Source organism: Helianthus annuus, chromosome 9 (genome assembly GCF_002127325.2).
Source record: "Helianthus annuus cultivar XRQ/B chromosome 9, HanXRQr2.0-SUNRISE, whole genome shotgun sequence".
NCBI lineage: Eukaryota > Viridiplantae > Streptophyta > Magnoliopsida > Asterales > Asteraceae > Helianthus > Helianthus annuus.
In genome coordinates, this window is record NC_035441.2 from 127,780,647 (window position 1) to 127,800,872 (window position 20,226).

At 34.3% G+C, this 20,226-nt stretch overlaps 1 protein-coding gene and 1 long non-coding RNA gene across 2 annotated transcripts; one reads left to right on the top strand and one right to left on the bottom strand.

The window, feature by feature from the left end:
* Positions 1 to 6,489: 6,489 nt before the first annotated feature.
* Positions 6,490 to 11,745, bottom strand: LOC110878613 (flavonol synthase/flavanone 3-hydroxylase). The gene is made up of 3 exons (XM_022126947.2): positions 11,173 to 11,745; positions 6,927 to 7,254; positions 6,490 to 6,854 (listed from the first exon to the last, which is right to left on the bottom strand). The coding sequence occupies exons 1-3, from the start codon at positions 11,637 to 11,639 to the stop codon at positions 6,642 to 6,644; spliced, it is 1,008 nt and encodes a 335-aa protein (XP_021982639.1). The 5' UTR covers positions 11,640 to 11,745; the 3' UTR covers positions 6,490 to 6,641.
* LOC118482095 lies at positions 11,267 to 12,684 on the top strand. Its single transcript, XR_004867209.1, has 2 exons — positions 11,267 to 11,353; positions 12,293 to 12,684. It is a non-coding gene; the product is annotated as an uncharacterized LOC118482095 (long non-coding RNA).
* Positions 12,685 to 20,226: the final 7,542 nt, after the last annotated feature.

Below are 20,226 nucleotides of genomic sequence, written 5' to 3' on the forward strand. Positions count from 1 at the left end.
CACCAGGAAACCCTAAAGAATCACCTAAGACAGCAATGTGAGTTGATCCACTTTTTGTTAACTGTTTTTACAAAACCTTAAATTTCCATGCGAATAACAGTTATTGAGTATTTGTAAGAATACAATTACAGTCGGTAAATTTGGGGTTTTGTATACAAAATTTGTTACCACCTGGTAAAGGAGTAACATGACCATAAGTCGGAACGACATTACCGTGTGGTGGTAATTGATATAACTTGGAAACAAATGTAATTGCGGATGCGCCCTCAATACTATTCACTGTGAATTTTTATTTAAACTTGATTAAACTGGGATTCACTCACCAGTATTTCCCACTGACAAAATGTTTTTAAAACGCGTTTCAGGTAACAATATGTGAAAGCCAAATAGAAGCCAGCTGGACAGCACTGAAGGCTTGGAAAAGTGGCAATAAAGTTACCTAAGAATAAAAGAGATGCTTTTTAATAAATAAATAGGATTTATTCCTATGAAACGTGTGTATTGAAAACTTGGGTTTTACCCATATGTTTAATATTATAAAACATGGTGGTTTACTCTGATTAAAATATTTCCTAACTACGGTCCCGATGAAAATTTCCGCTGCCAAATTGGATAAATAAATGTGATACCACCGAAACTGGCTCACGGCCGCCCGTTCCCGGGAGATAGGGATCGGGGGCTGTGACAATGTGTTAATTTCTATACCGAACCATGTTGTTTTTATTGTTTTCGGTTGATGTAAAGCATGTGTTGATTTCTATACAGGGTGCATGTATCGTACATGTACTATAACAAATCGAACCAATACCCACCGAATGCTCGTGTTAACGTGCCGCTGCAAAGCACAGAGAAATACCCTAGTTTATGTTAAAAATCTAAGAATTATTGTTAAAAAATAGTTGTGTAGGACATCCATTTATAAAATAAAATATGTTTTATTAATGAAAGCATAATTAAATTACAATACAGAAACAAAAATTACAAACAAATTACCAAAAAATGAAAGGAAAATAGATCGTTAAAGGAGGTTTTTTGTTCAATTTCTGTTTAACAAAGCTCTCTTAAAACAAATTTTAGGCCACCCAGGTGAACCCATTTGTCCCTTAGTGTACAATAGCCTAAGCAAATTGTATTGTTGGGATTAACCTATGATGTGTGTCGGTGTGAATATATTTTTAGTTATATTTTAAGCCCTTTTAACACTTTATTCAAGTTTTAAATTTATAAAACACGATATTCTACTAACACTAAACACACATATGGGCAAGTGCACCCATCGTGAGCGTAGTATAGCGTTGGTAAGATACCAAGGTCGTCCAAGGACACAAGAACTTTTAATACCGGTTTATCCTCGACGTCTAATCAAATCAAAAGTTTTAAAAAGTTTTAAATATGAAAATTAAAAACTAAAAAATGCTGAAAAATAAAATAAAATAAAAAGCAGATAGACAAGATGAATCACTTGGATCCGACTCGCCTTTAGCGTAACCTTTGATGATTTCCGCACTTTTGCACTTTTTAAGAGATTATCTTAGTTATAGTAGTAGACTCCTCTTTTGAAGGTGACGTTACTCTCAACCCAGTAGTTTGAGTCAGCAAGGATACAATCCTAAAGGGTCGTTATATTGAAAGATAATTAATTAAGTTATTAATGCGTAATGTGGTAGGCCCCTCTTTTGAAGGTGACGTTACCCTCGGCTAAGTGGTTTGAGTCAGCAGGGATACAATCTCAAGTAGCCAGGTTAATGTATTAATAGTAGTTTACATATGAGGGGATCAAGCCATTCGCACCCCCACCATCCAATACCAGTGGGTATTGAAGGAGGTCCTAGTAAGCTTGACCCAGGTCCTTGCAGGATCTATACACTGAACAAGGCAAGAACCTTACCAAACCATTCTCTTAACCCCCGACCAGGTAGCCAACATATCTCTATATAGACCGTAGAAATATGAATAGTGTAAATCTTTTATTTTATATAGACAGTAAAATAACGCTAAGACACCACAGACAAATGATAAGGAAGTTTCACCTTCAACATAAGAAATTAGTTATTAAAGTCATTAATAGAAAACCAAATAAAAAGTGCGAAAAGATTAAAAATAAAAAATATTACACTAAATGCTTGTCTTCATCAAGTGATGTAAGAAACTTAGGCAAACATGGCCTTTGATTGTCAAGAACTCTTACTATCAATCTTGGATCCTGAGACTACTACACACACTGTATAATGGATGATGGTGGTGGATGTGGGTTGTAGTGGTGGTGGAGTGTGAGTGAAGTGAGAGAGAGGTGGTTTGCCAAGGGATGCCTTTGAAGTGAATCAAGCACCTCTATTTATAGCCTGCACAGAAGCCCGGACACGGCCTCGTGTCCATCATCTTTCTCTTTCTTCATTAATTGCAATTTGTCTGCATTAGCTCCACACGCCCCCGTGTCCGCTGGGCACGGCCCCGTGTGCAGAAGCGTATCTGTGCTATCAAGATTTGCTTGTATTCTGCGAATCTTAGCGTTAACCACAACCCGTGTCGAGCTGGGCACGCCCTCGTGTCGGGAACAGAAGCTTCTATAGCTTTGTCCTTTCTGCAGAAAACTAGCCACGCCCCCGTGTCCGCTGGGCACGGGGCCGTGGTCAGCCTCCTGTTCTCTTGTTTTTGCTTGGAAAGATGCTGTCGAGGGGTCGGGCATGCCACGTTTATTCCATTTCTTGTAATTATGTTAGATTTTGCTGTATATTTGCTCATTTTGTTCATTTACGCTCATTTAATCCTGAAAATACAAAAGGAAGACAAAAGCACACTTTTTCCAACATTAGTACTAAAAAGGGTTAGTTTTATGCCTCATTTGATGTAATTTATATGTTGCATTTTACACACATCAACCTAGCACCTGAAAAAGCTACTTGAAACGAGAGCGCATAGGATAGAGAAGTTAGGGAAATTATTTGAGTACGAGTGGTTTGTGAAACATGTAAATTTCTATGCATAAAGTCTTAATAAAGCACACAAGCCTTGTTTTTATTCAAACAAATTAATCAGTTGAAGAGTCTATTTTCAATAACTTTGAATATAGAATGGAAAGTGAGGGAAGACTCCTGGCCTTTGGTCTTTAGTTCGATTCCTGATCCCTTCGGGTTTTACCAGTTCTTCATAGTTGTACCCTCGGGCGGGTGAAGGGTTAGGTTTTCCCCGGAACTGGTGGTTTGGTGGGATAGGGGCTCTATGCTTGTAGGTTGGGCTGCCATGGGGCTACCTTTCGGCCAATAAGTGCCGCGTACGGAGTACCCGGCGTTGCTTAAGTTGGACGTTTAAAAAAAAAAAGAATTCAATAAAATGAATTCTCAATTATTGCTGTAATTTGAGAAGACTTTGGTTGACCATGTCAGTTACTTCGAGTTACACCATAGACTTGAACCGCACCAAATCCATAATAGGTCAAAATAGTAAAGACAACTCTTAAGCGGCTCACAGTGAGATGATGAGCATGCAAAATGCGCCATCAAAATGACACATTACGCCCATCACTGTCATCCCGATCCCGTGCCTGAGGAATACGTTCCTATAAAAGTTGTTACTTAGAGAGTAACTAAAAGTTTATAATTCAATCTTTATGGGATAAACTCAATTTCCACATATTTAATATTTCAACCACACAACTTAAAACTTCAATATCTTCATTCAACTTTCCTCTATTTTAAACATAGTTTGGATTGTTGTGACACTCTCACAACACCCTAATTATTAATAATTATATTAATCTTTACTAAGGGCTTACCTCATCACTTATTTTGCAGTTTGAGATCTAGTTTGGGTTCGTTAGACTACCGCTCTAACTATGAGGGCATATTAGGGGATATATAATTTGTATTATATGTAAATCTAGTGTCACATGTTATTAGATTTATTATATAAATGTCACGTGTTATTAGATTTATTATATAGATAACATATTATGTACAAGTGAGAATTTTTGTACGAAGTGTAGGATACAAATTCAACCATTGTTTTCCTAAGATCAATGACTCAAAACTAGGTATTGGCATTTTCGTAAATATAAGGTTAAAACAATTGAAGAAACAAGTAGAGAAATGATATTCTCGTCCTTTCTCACTTGAACTCTTTCCCTCTGATTTTCAAACGGCTATAACTTTTACATACGTTAATATTTTTTTTAAAGTGCATTGTATTAACGAGCATTTCGTTTTTTTTTAATTCGGGCAGCCCATTGCTATAGTTTCTTTAAATTACATGATTTTGAATACTCATTACGTGATTACGTGATTTTGAATACCCATCACATGACTCCATGATTTCTAATACCGATTACATGATCTATTATAGAATGTGAAACCACATTAAGTGATTACGTAATTACGTATCAATAGTTGACTATGTATTACTAAGTGACTACGTGATTTCGAATACCCATTTTGTGATTATATGATTTAATTATAGTATTTTATGTGAAACACACTGAGTGATTACATTATAAGCATAATTGTAATAACATTAGTTATAACAAACCATATTGAATGTGTAATCAAGAATGGATTTATATTGAAAGTGTAATCACGTAATGGTTCATGTTGAATGTGTAATCACGTAATGGGTATTCAAAGTCACGTAGTCATGTGTTGGGTATTTAAAATCACGTAATGGACTATTGTGTATTCAAAATCCTGTAATTTTTTTAAGAAAACTATAGCAATAGACTTCTCAAATTAAAGAGAATGCAATGCTCGTTAATACAGCGTAATTTAAAAAAAAAATTAACCTACGAAAAAGTTATAGGCGTTTGAAAATCAATGAGGGAAGTTGTTTCAAGTGAGAAAGGACTAAATTACCCTCCAAGTCAATGTCACTTGTCCTCAAATTGTCGCGTAGGCTTCGTTTGGAAAAATTGTCTTGTATGGGATCATTTCTCTTATTATATATAGGGTTGTTGTAATCCTAATGGAATACCATAAATACTTAGCTGCGTTTGGTTCGCCGGAATTTAAAGAAATTGGATTTCACAAAATTTGTTGGAACTGAAATCTCAATTTCGACTCGTAACGTTTCATTTTTAACCGTTTCGACCCTCTCGATTTCAACCCGCACCGTTTCGACCTGTGTCGTTTCAACCCGTTCCGTTTTAACCCGCACTGTTTCGGCTGGGTTGATACATTCCAATTTATTTGCCAAGAAACACATCAAGAAGACAAGAATAGAATTGAGATTTTAATTCTAACAATTTCCAACGCCTATCAGAAAGTTTAATTTCCAAATTTAATTCTTTCAAAATCCAATTTCTATACAAATTTCAATTTCAAAACATTCCGCGAAGCAACCGTTATGTTTTCAGTTGAGATAGTTTCCCCTTCTCGGTTTGCTTTTATTGGAAGTCCAGTTTATAGCCATCTCTCCGGTTCTATCAAAAGTCTAGCTCTTGAACCAACCAGTGACCATTGATATTGATTTATTTTCTTCTCTAATTTCTGTCCAGATTATGAAATAACTGAATAAATCACTATTAAAATGCAATGCTGATATAGCTAATATGTTTACCAATCAATAAATGAGTAACCAGCACTCTACAATTACTGGAAACATAAATTTATTGATCAATTTGGTAAATAGAGATGAACTGAACGAATCACAATTAAAATTCGATTACGATAGTAAATGTGTAATTACTTATCGTTCCCGCCAAAAACTATATAATTAGCATATTCCAATTTGGATATGCTGTGCTTGAACAAGGTATGAGTTCTCTCATCTGCTGTTTGTAGAATAATATATATATTGTTTCTTCGGATTAAGTGAGTGTTGTTGGAAAATCTTGATGGGTCGGGTATGTGTCAGCGGGTCGGAGCTAAACCAGGTTCGGTAGTTAAGTGGGTTATCCATTAGCTAACGGTTCAAATGAAGAAATGGGCAAAATGTTGACCGAGTTTGTTGGAGGGGTTGAGAAGAAATGAACGTTGGGAGTTGAGTTTGTTCCTTGAAAGCTGGAGTTAGTGGTCCATTATGCATGTTGTTTATTTGTTTATTTCCGTTATAAATATGGCAGTAAATAGGACTTATTGTGTACCCCTTTCAGTTTTAATCAAGATAGTTCAAGCAGTAAACTTTGAGTTGCATTACGTGAGTGTGTTATTTGGGGCCTGAACCAACAAGTGTTGCTTGTAATCTCTTCATGTAAATAGACACTTATTTTTTTCTTACTATAACTAATATGTGGATTGCTGTTTGTAGGTTAACATTCAAATTTGTAGTAAATTGCTTCCTAATCTATCTATCCAAGAAGTTGCTAGTGCTAGTATGAATGCCCAGCCGAAAGAGAAACTCAAGCGCGATAGTCTTTACATAAACGAGCAAGGGAAATTAGAACACCAAAAAGTTTCAAGGAAAAGGGGTATCTATCACTGTTCTAGGTTTAGTTGAGTAAGGTAGGCCCGGACCAAGCTGTGGGTACTACATGAGTACATGTATAAATGATCATTGGAAAGCTTGAGGGTTAAAAGAAGTAATATATGTAGTAAATCTATCCATATAATAGGTACATGCAGAAAATGAGTTTCATGCATGTCATATAATAATAGCAGAGAAAGAATATACATTTTTATGACCAGGTCGGGTCATATTTAGATGGGATGATGTCTCTATTGCGGAAGCTTGTTGAGCTTGCAATCGACAAAATCCTTATACTTCTTAGTCTTGAACTTTGATGGATTGTCTTGAGTGATGAGCTTTGGAATTGGTCCAACCTCAAACTCTGGTGGTGGCTCCAAGAACATTGGCCATGACATTCTTGTTTTCTCCTTATTCACTGTTGTTCTGTGATACACACTCTTATACTTCCCATTGCTCAATATCTGCCAACATAAAAAAACTAGTTGAACCGAACCGTGAATACGATTACCAAATTTGATCCAATGAAAGTTTACCTCAATTTGGTCTCCAATGTGAACAATGAGAGCATTAGGGATGTAAGCAACATCATACCAATGATCATCCTTGAACACTTGTAGACCCTGAACTTCATTTGGCACAAGTATAGTGATGGAAGACATGTCTGTATGGGGACCTAACCCTAGATCAAGCTCAGGACATGGGCATGCTGGGTAGTAGTTTATTTTCAGCATGTAAAACATGTCTTCACAACCCAACCCTTGTTTCACTTCACCATCTTCTAGTCCAAGTCCTCGCGATAACAAACCCAGCAACTTGTCTGCCACCGGTATCAAGCTTTGCGTGTATTGCTCGTTCGTCTCTCTGTTCCATACACATATATGCTGAAATAAACGAACGAATGATCGAATATGTATGTATGTGTGCGCGCGCGCACCCATACATACATTATAACTACTTAAGATCCGGATTTGATGATGAACTTTTTTATTATGAAAAGTTGTGCCAGGAGATTGATTACATTTCAAGTGGATTCATAAAATTGTGAATCGAATTTACAATTTCAAAATTTAATATACATAATTATTCATGGTTGACACGAATAACATTTGTTTTATTATTCATTTTTTTCTTCTGTTAACCTTATCATATTACTAATCTCTTATGATCAATTTAGGTCCTTAGATTCTGGTTCCATTCTTACAAAGGGTTTTTCTCAAATTTATTATGTTTACTCCTGAATTGGTGTATAGGCATTATTGCTTAGTGAAGATGGATATGATCGTATGATTCCGCTGGTGGCACGATGATACTCCTGAATTGGGGAGATTGGGGACAAACCACCGAATGCACCGAAGAGGGGGAGGGGGCAGTGTTCCCCGTCAGGATCGCCTGCCACCTCACCTCCTTGATACCACACCCTTAAGGGTGTAAGGAGTGGTTAAACACTTTGGAGTGGCAAACCAAAAAACCGACCAATCAGAGTGCGTCACGTCAATCAGTGAAAAGTGTTTAAACTTTGGTGAAAAGTGTTGGCAATGGTTTAGACATTTGGTGAAGTGGTAAACTTTAAAAAAAAGGGAAAAATGTGTGATTGGTTGAGAGATGGCATGAACTCCACCCACACACCCTCTCTCTCTCCTTCCTCCCCTCACCGAATCGTCAAGCCACCACCGATTTGGTAAACTTTGAGTGGCAAACTAATGTTGGTAGTGGTGTTATCGAGTGCCAAACTCACTTTGCCACTCCCTACACCCTAAGCCTAACTATTGTATTATTTTTTATTCTTATGATGGTTATAATATTTAATACAGTGTGTATGCTATTTTGATCAAACTAATCCAGTAGATATTAAAAAAAGAGTAAAAATGCTTCTTGAGTTTGGGCCACTTTAGCCACTTAGGGTGTAAGGAGTGGTTAAACACTTTGAAGTGGTAAACTAAAAAACCGACCAATCAGAGCGCGCCATGTCAATCAGGCAAAAATGTTTAAACTTTGCTGAAAATTGTTGGCAATGGTTTAAACACTTGGTGAAGTGGTAAACTATTTTTTTTTTAAAAGAAAAATGTGTGATTGGTTGAGATAGCAATGGACCGCACCCACAATACCCTCTCTCTCTCAATCATCTTCTTCCCCGAATCGGTATGCCATCCCCGCCCCTTTAACTTTGCCGATCGGTAAAGGGGTCGGCGGCGGTGTTCCCGCTCGGCAAACCGAGTTTGCCGCCCCCCTTTACCGCCCACTCCGGACACCCTTAAGTCTAAAAATGAAACTTTTTGTATCTGGGTCTCCGAGGTTTCATTTTTGTTGTCATTTTCATCCAATTGTCAAACTGGGTTAGAATTTTCTGTTAACTTCCTCCCTTTTTATCGGTTTCCTTATTTAAATTAAGGGTATAGTCGTCATTTTATGCCATAATATATTTTATTCAAATGAGGAAAACGACGAAAAAGAGAAAAGTTAACAGAAAATTTTAACTCAGTTTGTTAATTAGATAAAAATGGTAACAAAAATAAACCTTATGAACCCAGATAAAAAAAATATATTTTTGGATTAAAGTCATATAAAAATGACCCAAGTCCTAGGACCATTTTGGTATTTTACTCTAAAAAATAAAATAGAGATATAATATTGCTAGGCCAATGGAACTAGAGTCATGTCCATCTACACATTCAATGTCCAAAACCTAGTTGTCGGTTTTGTACTAAGGTTTTAGTTTTCCGATTCATGAATAAAAAAAAATATATATTTGATTTAATAATACTTTATATTTTGGTTGGCAACTCACACGTAATTCTACCTCACAGATTTAATTTAATAATCAAAGGTTTTCGAAATACATTGAGTTTAACATACGTTGGTAGATCACGCATGTGTGGCTCTAAAAAGACAAGAAAAAAAAGCTAAGTTTTACTAATTATTTCCTTCTATTTTGATGTAACTAGATAAGTTTTTTTAATGAAATATATCAATTTAATATTTGCACCTAAAAAAATATTTCTTTTTAATGTTGTAAAATTACTTTTTATTTGATTATATTATATTACTTTTGGTTAATGTTGTAAAAATTAACCAAACATGGGGTTAATGTTGTTAGTTTATATTACTTTTTATTACATTACTTTTTATTTGATTATATTATATTATTATTAGTGTAACAATCTTCCTCTTTACAACTTTGATCCCCCATACTTTTTATCTTTCACAAGTTTTCGTTTTACGTCTCGTTATAAAATTTGCGAGTTAATACGTCGCAAGTCGCATTGTTGCATTGTGTTGTTGTACCCCAAACATGGGGTGTTTTTCAAAAAAAAAAAATGTGATTTTTCACTTTAACCCTATCTTTTGATTTTAATCCTCTTAATTTGTTTTTTACTTTTAACCCAAAACTTTTCATCTTTTGTAATTTAACCCAAAACTTTTTTATTTACAACTTTGGTCCCCCATACTTTTTATATTTCACAAGTATTTCGTTTTACGTTTCGTTCTAAAATTTGCGAGTTAATACGTCGCAAGTCGCAACGTGCGTGTGTGGTTCAACGTTTTTGGTCTATTTTTTCACATTTGACAGGTATGTCGCAACGTGTCTATTTTCCCCCTTTGGCAAGTTCGCCGCAATGGGCGGATCCTACATCGACTTAGTTATTCTTTTCTACGTTATTTTGCGAGTTAACACAGCGCAACGTGCGTGTGTGGTTCAACGTTTTTACGTCTATTTTTCCCATTTATAAGTTATATGTTTTAGTCTTATTTATTCGCATTAACACGCTGCAACTTCAGTGTTGGTGATCGCTACCAGTGGATTGACATTGATGTTATTTGGCATAATTTTAGGTCTCGCCACAACGCGAGAGTGCTTAATTCTAGTTAAAAATAAAAAGAATCCTAATTGAGCCGCTTCTTGACTTGTTATTTTCCTTTTTTATTCCAAACAATTGATTAAATCTCAATATTATTTTTAACTACATGCTCCACGGGCGGTTCTATGTTGAGGGCAGGGGTGTACGGAAAATCTCTCAACTTTTTGGTGAAATATATATTTTTTTTTTGTTTAATGTATCGGATACCTCTGAATGTAAGTCAAAAGAATTTCTTCGTTTTGTGAATCTACGGTAAATTTTTATTTATTTTGAGATACCCCTGAACTTTTTTTGACAACTGACATGCTTCGTAAACTTTTTATATTATGTTCGTTGTATCTTTCGTCCATTTTTTGATGAAATTAACACACACATATATATAGGAGATATCATGGTTGTAAAAGTCTCGACTAGTCTCCGATTAATCGTCGATTAATCACTAATCGGAGGTTCACTGATTAATGGCCGGTTAATAGCTAGGCGGTCAATGGCGGTTCTATCTTGACCAAATTTTGGCCAGACACTGGCCAAATTTCGACTAAAACTTATAAATTTCTTCCAATTACTTAAAAAATGGGCTACTGGAGGGTTAAAACATGTCTACTTTAAAAACTACGTATAAAAATGTGTGTGTGTATATATGTAACTAAAAATTACATATATAAATCTCAATCCGATTAATTCCGATTAATCGCTAGTCCTTACCCCACCGCCTGACTAGCGCCTAGCGATTCTTACAACACTGGTAGATATATATATATATAAGAACATGTTTCACATCATAATTTTTGTGTCGTCCTCATGTTAATTAATTTAATTAATATCGAAAAAATGTTAAAATCAATTTGTTTAGGAATTTGGGAATATGTTTATCTAATTGAACATGCATTAAACACCAAAAACAATGAAAGAAAAATGAAACCTGTAAGAAGGAGGGTTCTTTGGCCAATAATGATAGTTAACGGCAGAAGGTGGCCACACCCTATGAAACAAATGATCCACCCAACCTTTCTTCCCTTCAACTTCCTTTTGATGCTTTGTTCCATACCCTTCAACACCTTCATACCCAATTGGTTTAGCAATAACTTCTTTTTCGTCTTGTGGTAACTCAAAGAACTCTTTTCCAACTTTTTGCAACTCAGATATGTGTTCGTTTGGTATCCCATGGTTGACAACCTGAAAAATCCCCCAACTCTTGCTGGCTTCAGAGATTGAAGCCACAAGAGATTGGTCATCGGGGTTACAGAGATCGATCACTGGGACTTCGAGCACCGCCCCATGTATGGTTGTGGTTGTTGCTTGTTCATTTTCTAATATTATGAACTCGCTTGGGATTGTGCCTTTTAGGTTTGAGAGTGAGGCTATTTCTTGAACTCTCTCAATCTCCATTATGTGGTTTCACTTAATGTTTTGTTTGTACTTTGGTGTTCTTTTCCCCTCCTTTATATAGGTCTATTTTCGTAGGTCTATTTTTGTAACCACCTCCTATCTTTTCCCTAAATGAACTTCTAATGTTTTGAAAACTGAAAGTTAAATGTCAAAATTTGCATTATGTCACATTATATTTTTTTTTCACATCTTCTAGAATAATAATTTCCTTAGACCATGCGTAGTGGTTTAGTGAATAATGCCCCTACTTTTGGGCATTTTTCGCCATGTGGCAGTCCAGTCAGCAATAGGGTATTATTGGGCGTTTTTACAAAAAGGACGTAGTGGGATAATGCCCAATAATGCCCCGTCAATCATTACATAATTATTAAATTTTTTAATTAAAACTAATTAAATTTCATTTAAATAAAAAAAATTACATTCTTAAAAAAAAATTTCAAAAGTTAAATAGAAAATATTACATATCTAAAATACAAGGACCAAAATTCAAATGTTCAAAAGTTAAATTTAAAACCATATCTAAACCACAGGGACCAAAGTTGTAAAAACTAAACTTTTTAAAACCATATCTAAACCACAGGGACCAAAGTTGTAAAAACTAAACCTTTTTAAACCTATTCTGCAGTCATCATCTTCTTCGACTTTTTTTGCAGGTTTTCCGGCAAGGAAAACAACAACTCCGGCCAGCCACAAAATCTCAATCAAGCTCGAATTCGTCCCATTCCGGCCCAACCTCCAGCTATCTCCATCTGATTGGCCAAAAATTTTGCCCTTTTGGCGTGATTTGAAAAACGCCAATCGATTTTTTTCTCGAAAAACGCCCGATAACGCCGGCATGTAATGGGATAGGGGCGTGATTCGGCGTTTTCTTTGATTTAAAAAAAAAACGCCCCACTACACATGGTCTTAGAGAACAAGCAATAATGTGGGATTAACTCTAATCCAAACCGTCCAGTCGATAATATATGTAAATCTTATATATATGTCATTTGTAAACTCATATCAACAAAATCGAAAATGGTAAAGAATATCTCTTGAATTTAAATTTGGCAAGAGGTAGCTATTTCGCATCGAACTAGTAAATCATGTAAAAATTCCCGACAATTGATAATGTTCATTTTTTTATATATATAGGCCAGTTAACGTACAAAATGACTTACGTACATTGCGTACGTGATTGTTTTCCAACGTGCGATTTTATCTTCACCATGCGATTTTTTCCCCCAACAACAACATGCGATATGTGATTTCTGATAAACACTAACATGCAAATTTGTTTTTATCCCTCAACATGCGATTTCCTCATTCCCCAACAACATGCGATATTGAATGTTTTATGCATGCGCTTTTTTTATAACGTGTGATTTCTACTCACGTACGTAATGTACGTTAATACCAATTGTACGATACACTTTCTCTCCCTCTCCCTCTCTCTCTCTCTCTCTCTCTCTCTCTCTCTCTCTATATATATATATATATATATATATATATATGGTAGGGTTCATGCTAGAACTAACTTTATTGCAAGAACCGCGAGAACCAATGTAAACAAAATAAACTCACTACACCACACAACACCTTAAAAAACCCAACCCCCACCCCCCCCCCTCCAAAAAAACCTAAAAAAACTTAACCCCCCACCCCCAAAAACCTAAACCTCCCCCCCCCCCACCCAAGCTAAATGCTAAAAACTAACCCCCTCAAAAACCTAACCCACCCCACCCCGTAAAAACCTAAACTCCCAAGCTAAATGCTAAAAACTAAACCATTAAGCTAAACCCCCCAAAAACCTAAAAAAATCTAAAAAAAAAACACACAATTTTGTTTTTAATATTTTTATAAAAAAAGTCGCTAATTTTCGTCATCAATTTTTTTATTTATTGACGAAAAGTAGTGATTTTTTTATAAAAAAAATATTAAAAAAAATGTGTGTGTTTTTTTAGATTTTTTCAAGTATTTTTGGTTGTGTTCATATTGGTTCTCACAATAAAGGGTGGTTCCTAACGGATCTTTCTCTTATATATATATATATATATATATATGGGTGTGTGTGTGTGTGTTGGTTCTTTTTAAAGTCTTAAAAAATTCAACAAGGTAAAAGATGAAAATAAGTTATATTAAAACAACTAGTAAGATTACCCGCGTTACGCTGTGAGGTTTCGGTCGATATCTATTTTGGTTCAGTATAGAGACGACAAGTGAAGGTAGCGTCATGGTAGTTTCGGTGCTGTAGGTGGTCACAACGGTGAAGACAACATAGGCGGATATGTGGCGGCGAGAACGATGGTTGTGGTACGGTGGTGAAGGGGTGGTAATGACAGTGACAAATTTATTTGGATTAACAATTTACTTCACAAAGCCGCTAATAGTTTTTTTGGGTTTTTCATGTAAATAAATTATATATATAAATATCAAAGTATAAATATTGTTTTATTTATATACTATGAATTAGAAACATTACACAACAATGTTGCTAGTATTTTGTGCTTAAGGGTATTTATTATACACATTTTGTTTGTGTTATCACTACTAAAAAAAGTTCTTTACTAACACATGACACATATTAATTTTATGACACATTCAAAAACGTGTCATTAAAAAAAAGGTTATTGTTAATAAAATCTGTAGAATTTATGATATTTTTTGTGTGTCATCCTTTAATTGTTATTTAAAAAATATAGAACATCAACAAAATATGTATGTCATCTCTGTCTGTAATCTTATATTTTTCTAATTATTAATTAATTTTTTTGTCAGAGATTTCGCGCTATTTATTCAAAATTGAAGTTAATCTTAAAAAAAATCATATACCTCCAATCTCTCACAAAAATTCATATACCCTTCGTTCAGAAACCCTTGCCCTAACCTCTCCCCTAACCACCAATCTCTACCAGCCTCTACCAACTTCTACCAACCCCTGTGCTCTCTTCTTCTTCTTCTTCTTCACATTTGTAATTTTCACATACCCAAAAGTTTAATTTTTATTTTGTTAAAATTTTGACCTTACACATACACGCTATTCTTGATCTTGAAAAATAAAAATTATCAATCTCTACCTAAATTGAAAAAAACCAAACTTGACAACCTAAAGCGAAATCTGGATCTTTTTTTGGCTGTCACTAATATTATCAACCGTTATTTATTTTTTTGGCCGACTAAAAAATTAATTTCATTCTAAATAAACTTGTTTTTTGGCTGACTAAAAAATTAATTTCATTCTAAATAAACTTGTTTATATTAACTCAACACTTCATTTAATAACCTTGGGCAATCAAATCATAAAATCATATGATTGGTGAAAAAAGGGGATGATTGCTACCTTTTATATCCAACAGGATTATTAACCACTTGTTAGATAACTATTCTTAGACCATGCGTAGTGGTTATGGTGAATCTTTGGGCGTTGTTCAACACGTGGCACTCCCATAATTACCCAATTATTATTTTTTTAATGCTTAAAACAAATAATACTAGTTTTTTATATCGCGCATTGCAGCAAAACCGAACAAATGATAATGTAAAACAAACGTGATTTGAAAATAAAACATGTTGTTTAGAAAGTCAAACCATTAGAAGGATTTAGTTTATCATCGTACCATTTTATGATGCCAAATAAGTACTTTATTTTGAGTACAACTTCGTTTTTAACAAAACTTATAACAGAATGTCAGGGAAAGAAATCAAGCACAACTACGTACTTAAGTTTTTAGAAAGAAAGTTATAAATGTAAATTATTAAAGAAGTATCAAATTAATGGATAAATTAATATATGTTCAAAAAAGAAAAAAAACAATTATTAAAAAAAAGGTAAAGGATATATATGTTTTAAAAAAAGAAAAATATGTTATTAAAAGTAAATATAATAATAAAATATTATAATAAATTAAATAATAAAATAATAAAAAGCTACATATTATTATAAAAATAAAGTTACTATTTATCAGCACTCGTTAACAATATATATAATATATATAATTCTATTGGCCAAATGTTTTCATCTTGGGCGTTGATATAAGAACGCCTTATACCATTTTGTCCAAAAGAACACCCAGGGGGCCGCATGTGTGGCGTTAATTTCCAAAAAAAGGCCCAATTTTGGTACCACTACGGGTGGTCTTAGCATGAAATTGAGGAATCTCATTGCTATTATTCAAAAAAGCATGAAACGTATGCTTGCATATTCGATGGGGCAAACTGGATATCTAATTATTGGAATAATTATTATCTATTATCGAATTCACTCGACTCAACCCGACAGTACCCGTTTGGGGAACGTCCATATTAAATTATTTTTACTTTCCAAATTTTCTCGTATGTCATTGATCCCTAATTATCCTTTAATCCTAAATGTATTGCATGTCACACCCTGATCTGCAGCGAAATAGGTGATCAGAGTATGATTGATTGTTCACAGCTATATATAACATTTATCACAATACAAATAATACAAAGAATCCTTCAAAATCAAACACCACATAACATAATCTAGTTTATTCTCTAAGGACTCATCCCTACGTGTCATCATAGTATCTTCAAACATGTTTACCTGTATCATGTGTAAAGGTAGTTTTTGGGTCAACATAAGTTGGTTAGTAAATCTAAAAGTTTTAAGTAAAACTGTTTTTGTTTATTTGTTTTAAGAAAAAAAAAATGTTAACTTGCAATTCCAACAGTAACTAAATGATGACGACAAATGTTAATAATAAATCTGTAACGCCCCAAATTTCATATGTTATATTATAATATTAAAGATGTGATGCCTTAATAAAAAATGGTACATGTAGACTTTATATAACAAAAGTTAGTTATAAGCTAGTAAGTTTGATTTTTAGTTAAACCTAGTTAAAGTGTAAGTAAAAAAAAACTTAAACTTAAAGAATAGATTTTACCCATAAAATACAAATATCCAAACATGAGGGGTTAAATTAGGATAAATTAAAAGATAATATATAAAAACAAAACTTAAAAGTCAAACGTGTCGACAGGAGCAAGAGAAAGAGAGGGAAACCCTCTAACTTAGCAAATCAGTAAAATTGAAAAGGGAATCGAAGCTTGATTGTATGCATGGACTAAGATTTATGACCATCTAAGTGTTCTTATCACCAAGTAAGTTGAATTTCATGTTTTAGTGATTGTTGATGAAATGGGTTATGTGTAATCCTTGAATGTTTTATGAAATTGAACATGAATGCTAGTTAATATCAACATGTAGAAGTTGTAATATGCTTAATTTTGATCATATTGGTGATTTGTAGAATGATGAAGTTTAGTGAAGACTCTGTGCAAATTAATATAATGTTAATGTTTGAAGTTACATGTAGTATGTATTTTGTTAGATAATTTGATATAGAACAAAAGATACATGGTTATGATGATGATTTGTGAAGTTGGAATTATTATGTTAATCTATGGATGAAATAGGAAAAATGTGCTTAAATTACTTGTACATTATGCTTTGTTGATGGTACACACACAACATGTTCGATGAAATGCCTTGATTGATTTAGTTGCGTTTTGACATGAGTACTTATTAAATTGAGGTATTAGGATGAAAATGGAAGTGTATATGGTTAATTAGTACCATAATGAATAAAGAAATACACATATGAAATGAATTGTATGAAAGCTAAAAAGGAGAAGTTGTAACTTATAGGAGCGAAGAAGGAAGAAAGCACGAGCCATTCCAAGGCGCAAGTAATGCAAGATTGTTGTAAGTTCATATGAACTTTACTTTATCTTAATGTAGATTATGGCATTAGCTTCATTATATTTCTACTAGCTTGTAAATTATGGTTTAGAGCAAGGTAAATGTGTTGTGTTGAACATTGAAGAATTTGCAAAAAAAAAAATAAAGTGATTTAAAGTATGTATGATGACCCGTTATGAATGGGTCAAAATGAATGGAAAAGCAAGATAAGGAATGGATATGTAATGATTCGTTGTAAATGGGTCAAAATGGATGAAATTTTGAGATGATAAAATGATTATGTGTTGACCCGTTATGAACCGGTCAAATTAGCCAAGGATGATAGACCATGTTGAGGGTCTAAGTTTTTGACCTGTTATGAACGGGTCGTATGGATTAAAGATTTTAATGATGAAGGAATGGTAAGTGCAATATCCGTTTTAAATGGAATTGCTAGTTGAAAGGAATGGTATGTGCAATACCCGTTTTAAATGAAATTGCTAGTTGAAAGGAATGGTATGCGCAATATCCATTTTAAATGGAATTGCTAGTTGAAAGGAATAAGGATGAATCCAAATCTTGGCCTTGATAATGGGTCAAATAAGAGATGAAATGGAAGATGTAATTTCTATGTTTAAAGAAATGTACTGATGAATTTTTGTGTTATGAATGATAGGAAAATACTCTTGATGATGGCGAGCTTGGATCGGATACACTTCACTGTCCTTTACGCACTTTCGGCTTATGATAGTTTTCAAATGGGTCAAAACACTTTTTGTTTGTCAATGTTAGATTAAACGCCTAGGTCTTTTGTAAGTAAGTTTAAAGTTTGTATCGTGATATGGTAGTTTAGAAGTATTCTGGTGAGGTGGTAGTTCTTGCGAGTTGTCGACGTGAGCCAGAATAGTTACCGAAAGTTTTGTTGCGCGATTAAGGGTGTCAAGCGTTCGGAATGATGAACGAAAGGTTGTATTTGTACAGTTTTCCACTAACAACAAGAATTTTGGAAAGAATCTTAAAATAATCAGGTTTCCATTTATGTGGGATTTGAATTCAATTCGGTGGAGATTTTGTGTGAGAATGGTCTATTGGGACGACTAGATTCATGATCTCATAAAGGGAAACACGATTACGGAATCAAATACGAGACTAGTGAGGATCATAGTTATCCTATGGTGAGTTTGCGAACAGGATTAGGCGGCGAACTCTTATAACATTTAAATCAAGCAAGTATTAGATTAAAAGAAAGGTTTGTTGTATTCATCTCACTAAAAGGGGTGTGATGGAGTGGTTATTGTGTGCGCATGTTGTGTTTGGGAACCGGACGAGATCCGGGTTCGTGTTCCGCCATCCATTCTTTTTATTTCCCTTTTAATACACTTTCAAAGATTGGAAGTTAGGCCCCTGGACTTTGTAATTGGCTTTCCTAAACCAAACTAACCAAGTTAACCCTACTAATTATCTCCCTTTACAAATAAGTAACCATGCTAACAAAGCTTTATTTATAAGATTGATATTTTATAACTTTTTTAAACATAATTATACTTGTTAATCTAAATACGATTATTAACATAAATAAATAAATAACTAAAAAAATAAATAAATTCCTTCCTCGATTATTTATTTCGTGAAAGATTCTGGTTTACAAATGCTTCGGACTCAAGTTTCAAAAAGGGTCGCATTTTCTAGTACCCGTTTTGACGTATGTTACATTTCCCCACTGAATTTTCATTCCTCGCCTAAATTCCCACCCAAATTCCCCTCAGAGGGTACAGGGCACCACAGGTAGTGGCTTCGGGTACCCTTTACCCACAGGCGCACACCGCCGCCGATGTTGTGGTACTCGAGGAAAACCCACAGTCATCTTAACTTAACTTTTCACTCCTCTGTGACTGCTTATCAAATTTCGGGGTGAAATTTCTTTCAAGTTGGGGAAGATGTGACAACCCCTAATTTCAGGTTAATACTTTAACCTAACCACAGTTAACTTAAACATACATTCATAGCACTGCATTTAACTAGGGTTAGTTAAATGAGTCTACTTTGGTAATTCGGGGATTTACCGGAACATTTGCATGATAACTCTCGAACGTTGGTGAATAACACGAATAATAATTATAAACGGACGGTTTATACGAACTTATGTTTTGCGTGATAAATACGTGGATTGTGTGTTCTAACTGTATGATGTTGTGGGCATTGTGTAATAATGACATAGTTAGGGGTGTTTAGGGTTAATAGTAAAACTTTAATATAACTCCCACATAACCCTAAACCTCCCTCACAAATCACTTTACGACAGTTTACAAATAATCATTCCTCTAATCATTTGGCTACACCAAGTTCTCTAATCTTTCATCTTTCAATCTTTCAAGAACAAACCCTAGAATCAATCTAAGGTAATGCTTTATGATTATAAGTTGATTGATATTCTTGTTCATTGGATTTCATGCAAACCCTTGTCCTCCAAACAATGGCCTTGTGTTTACTTGTTTATGCCTGAATGATTGTGTTTTGTGAATGAATGTGCATTGTTAATGAGTATTAGAATGCCACTGATATGATAGAATTGCCAAACCGTGTTAATGATTTGTAACATCTGTTGTTTATTGTGGATAAGGGTTTTGATCATAGGAACTGTTTCATAGAATAGAAACTATGATGTTGTTTATTATGTGCGTTTGATTGTCCGGGAATAAATGTCAGACTTTCTGAAGTCACAAAGTCCGAGTTTATCATATGTCCGACTTTGTGAAATAAGGAGTCACTGTTTACTTATGTTAATAACCGAATTTTTATTATAATGGGCCAGGGTTTAAGTGCCTTCAGGGTTTATAAAGAAAAATGTAGTCAGGGTTTGTTAATCTTATGGGGAGTCTGAATTTAGTGGATTTTATATAT

Excerpts from the sequence above, each read along its gene's own strand:
- LOC110878613 (XM_022126947.2), bottom strand. The coding sequence starts at position 11,639 with ATGGAGATTGAGAGAGTTCAAGAAATAGCCTCACTCTCAAACCTAAAA. Across the intron at positions 7,255-11,172 it reads AAGAACCCTCCTTCTTACAG|AGAGACGAACGAGCAATACA; the intron begins GTTTCATTTTTC and ends TGTATGGAACAG. Across the intron at positions 6,855-6,926 it reads ACATTGGAGACCAAATTGAG|ATATTGAGCAATGGGAAGTA; the intron begins GTAAACTTTCAT and ends TTATGTTGGCAG.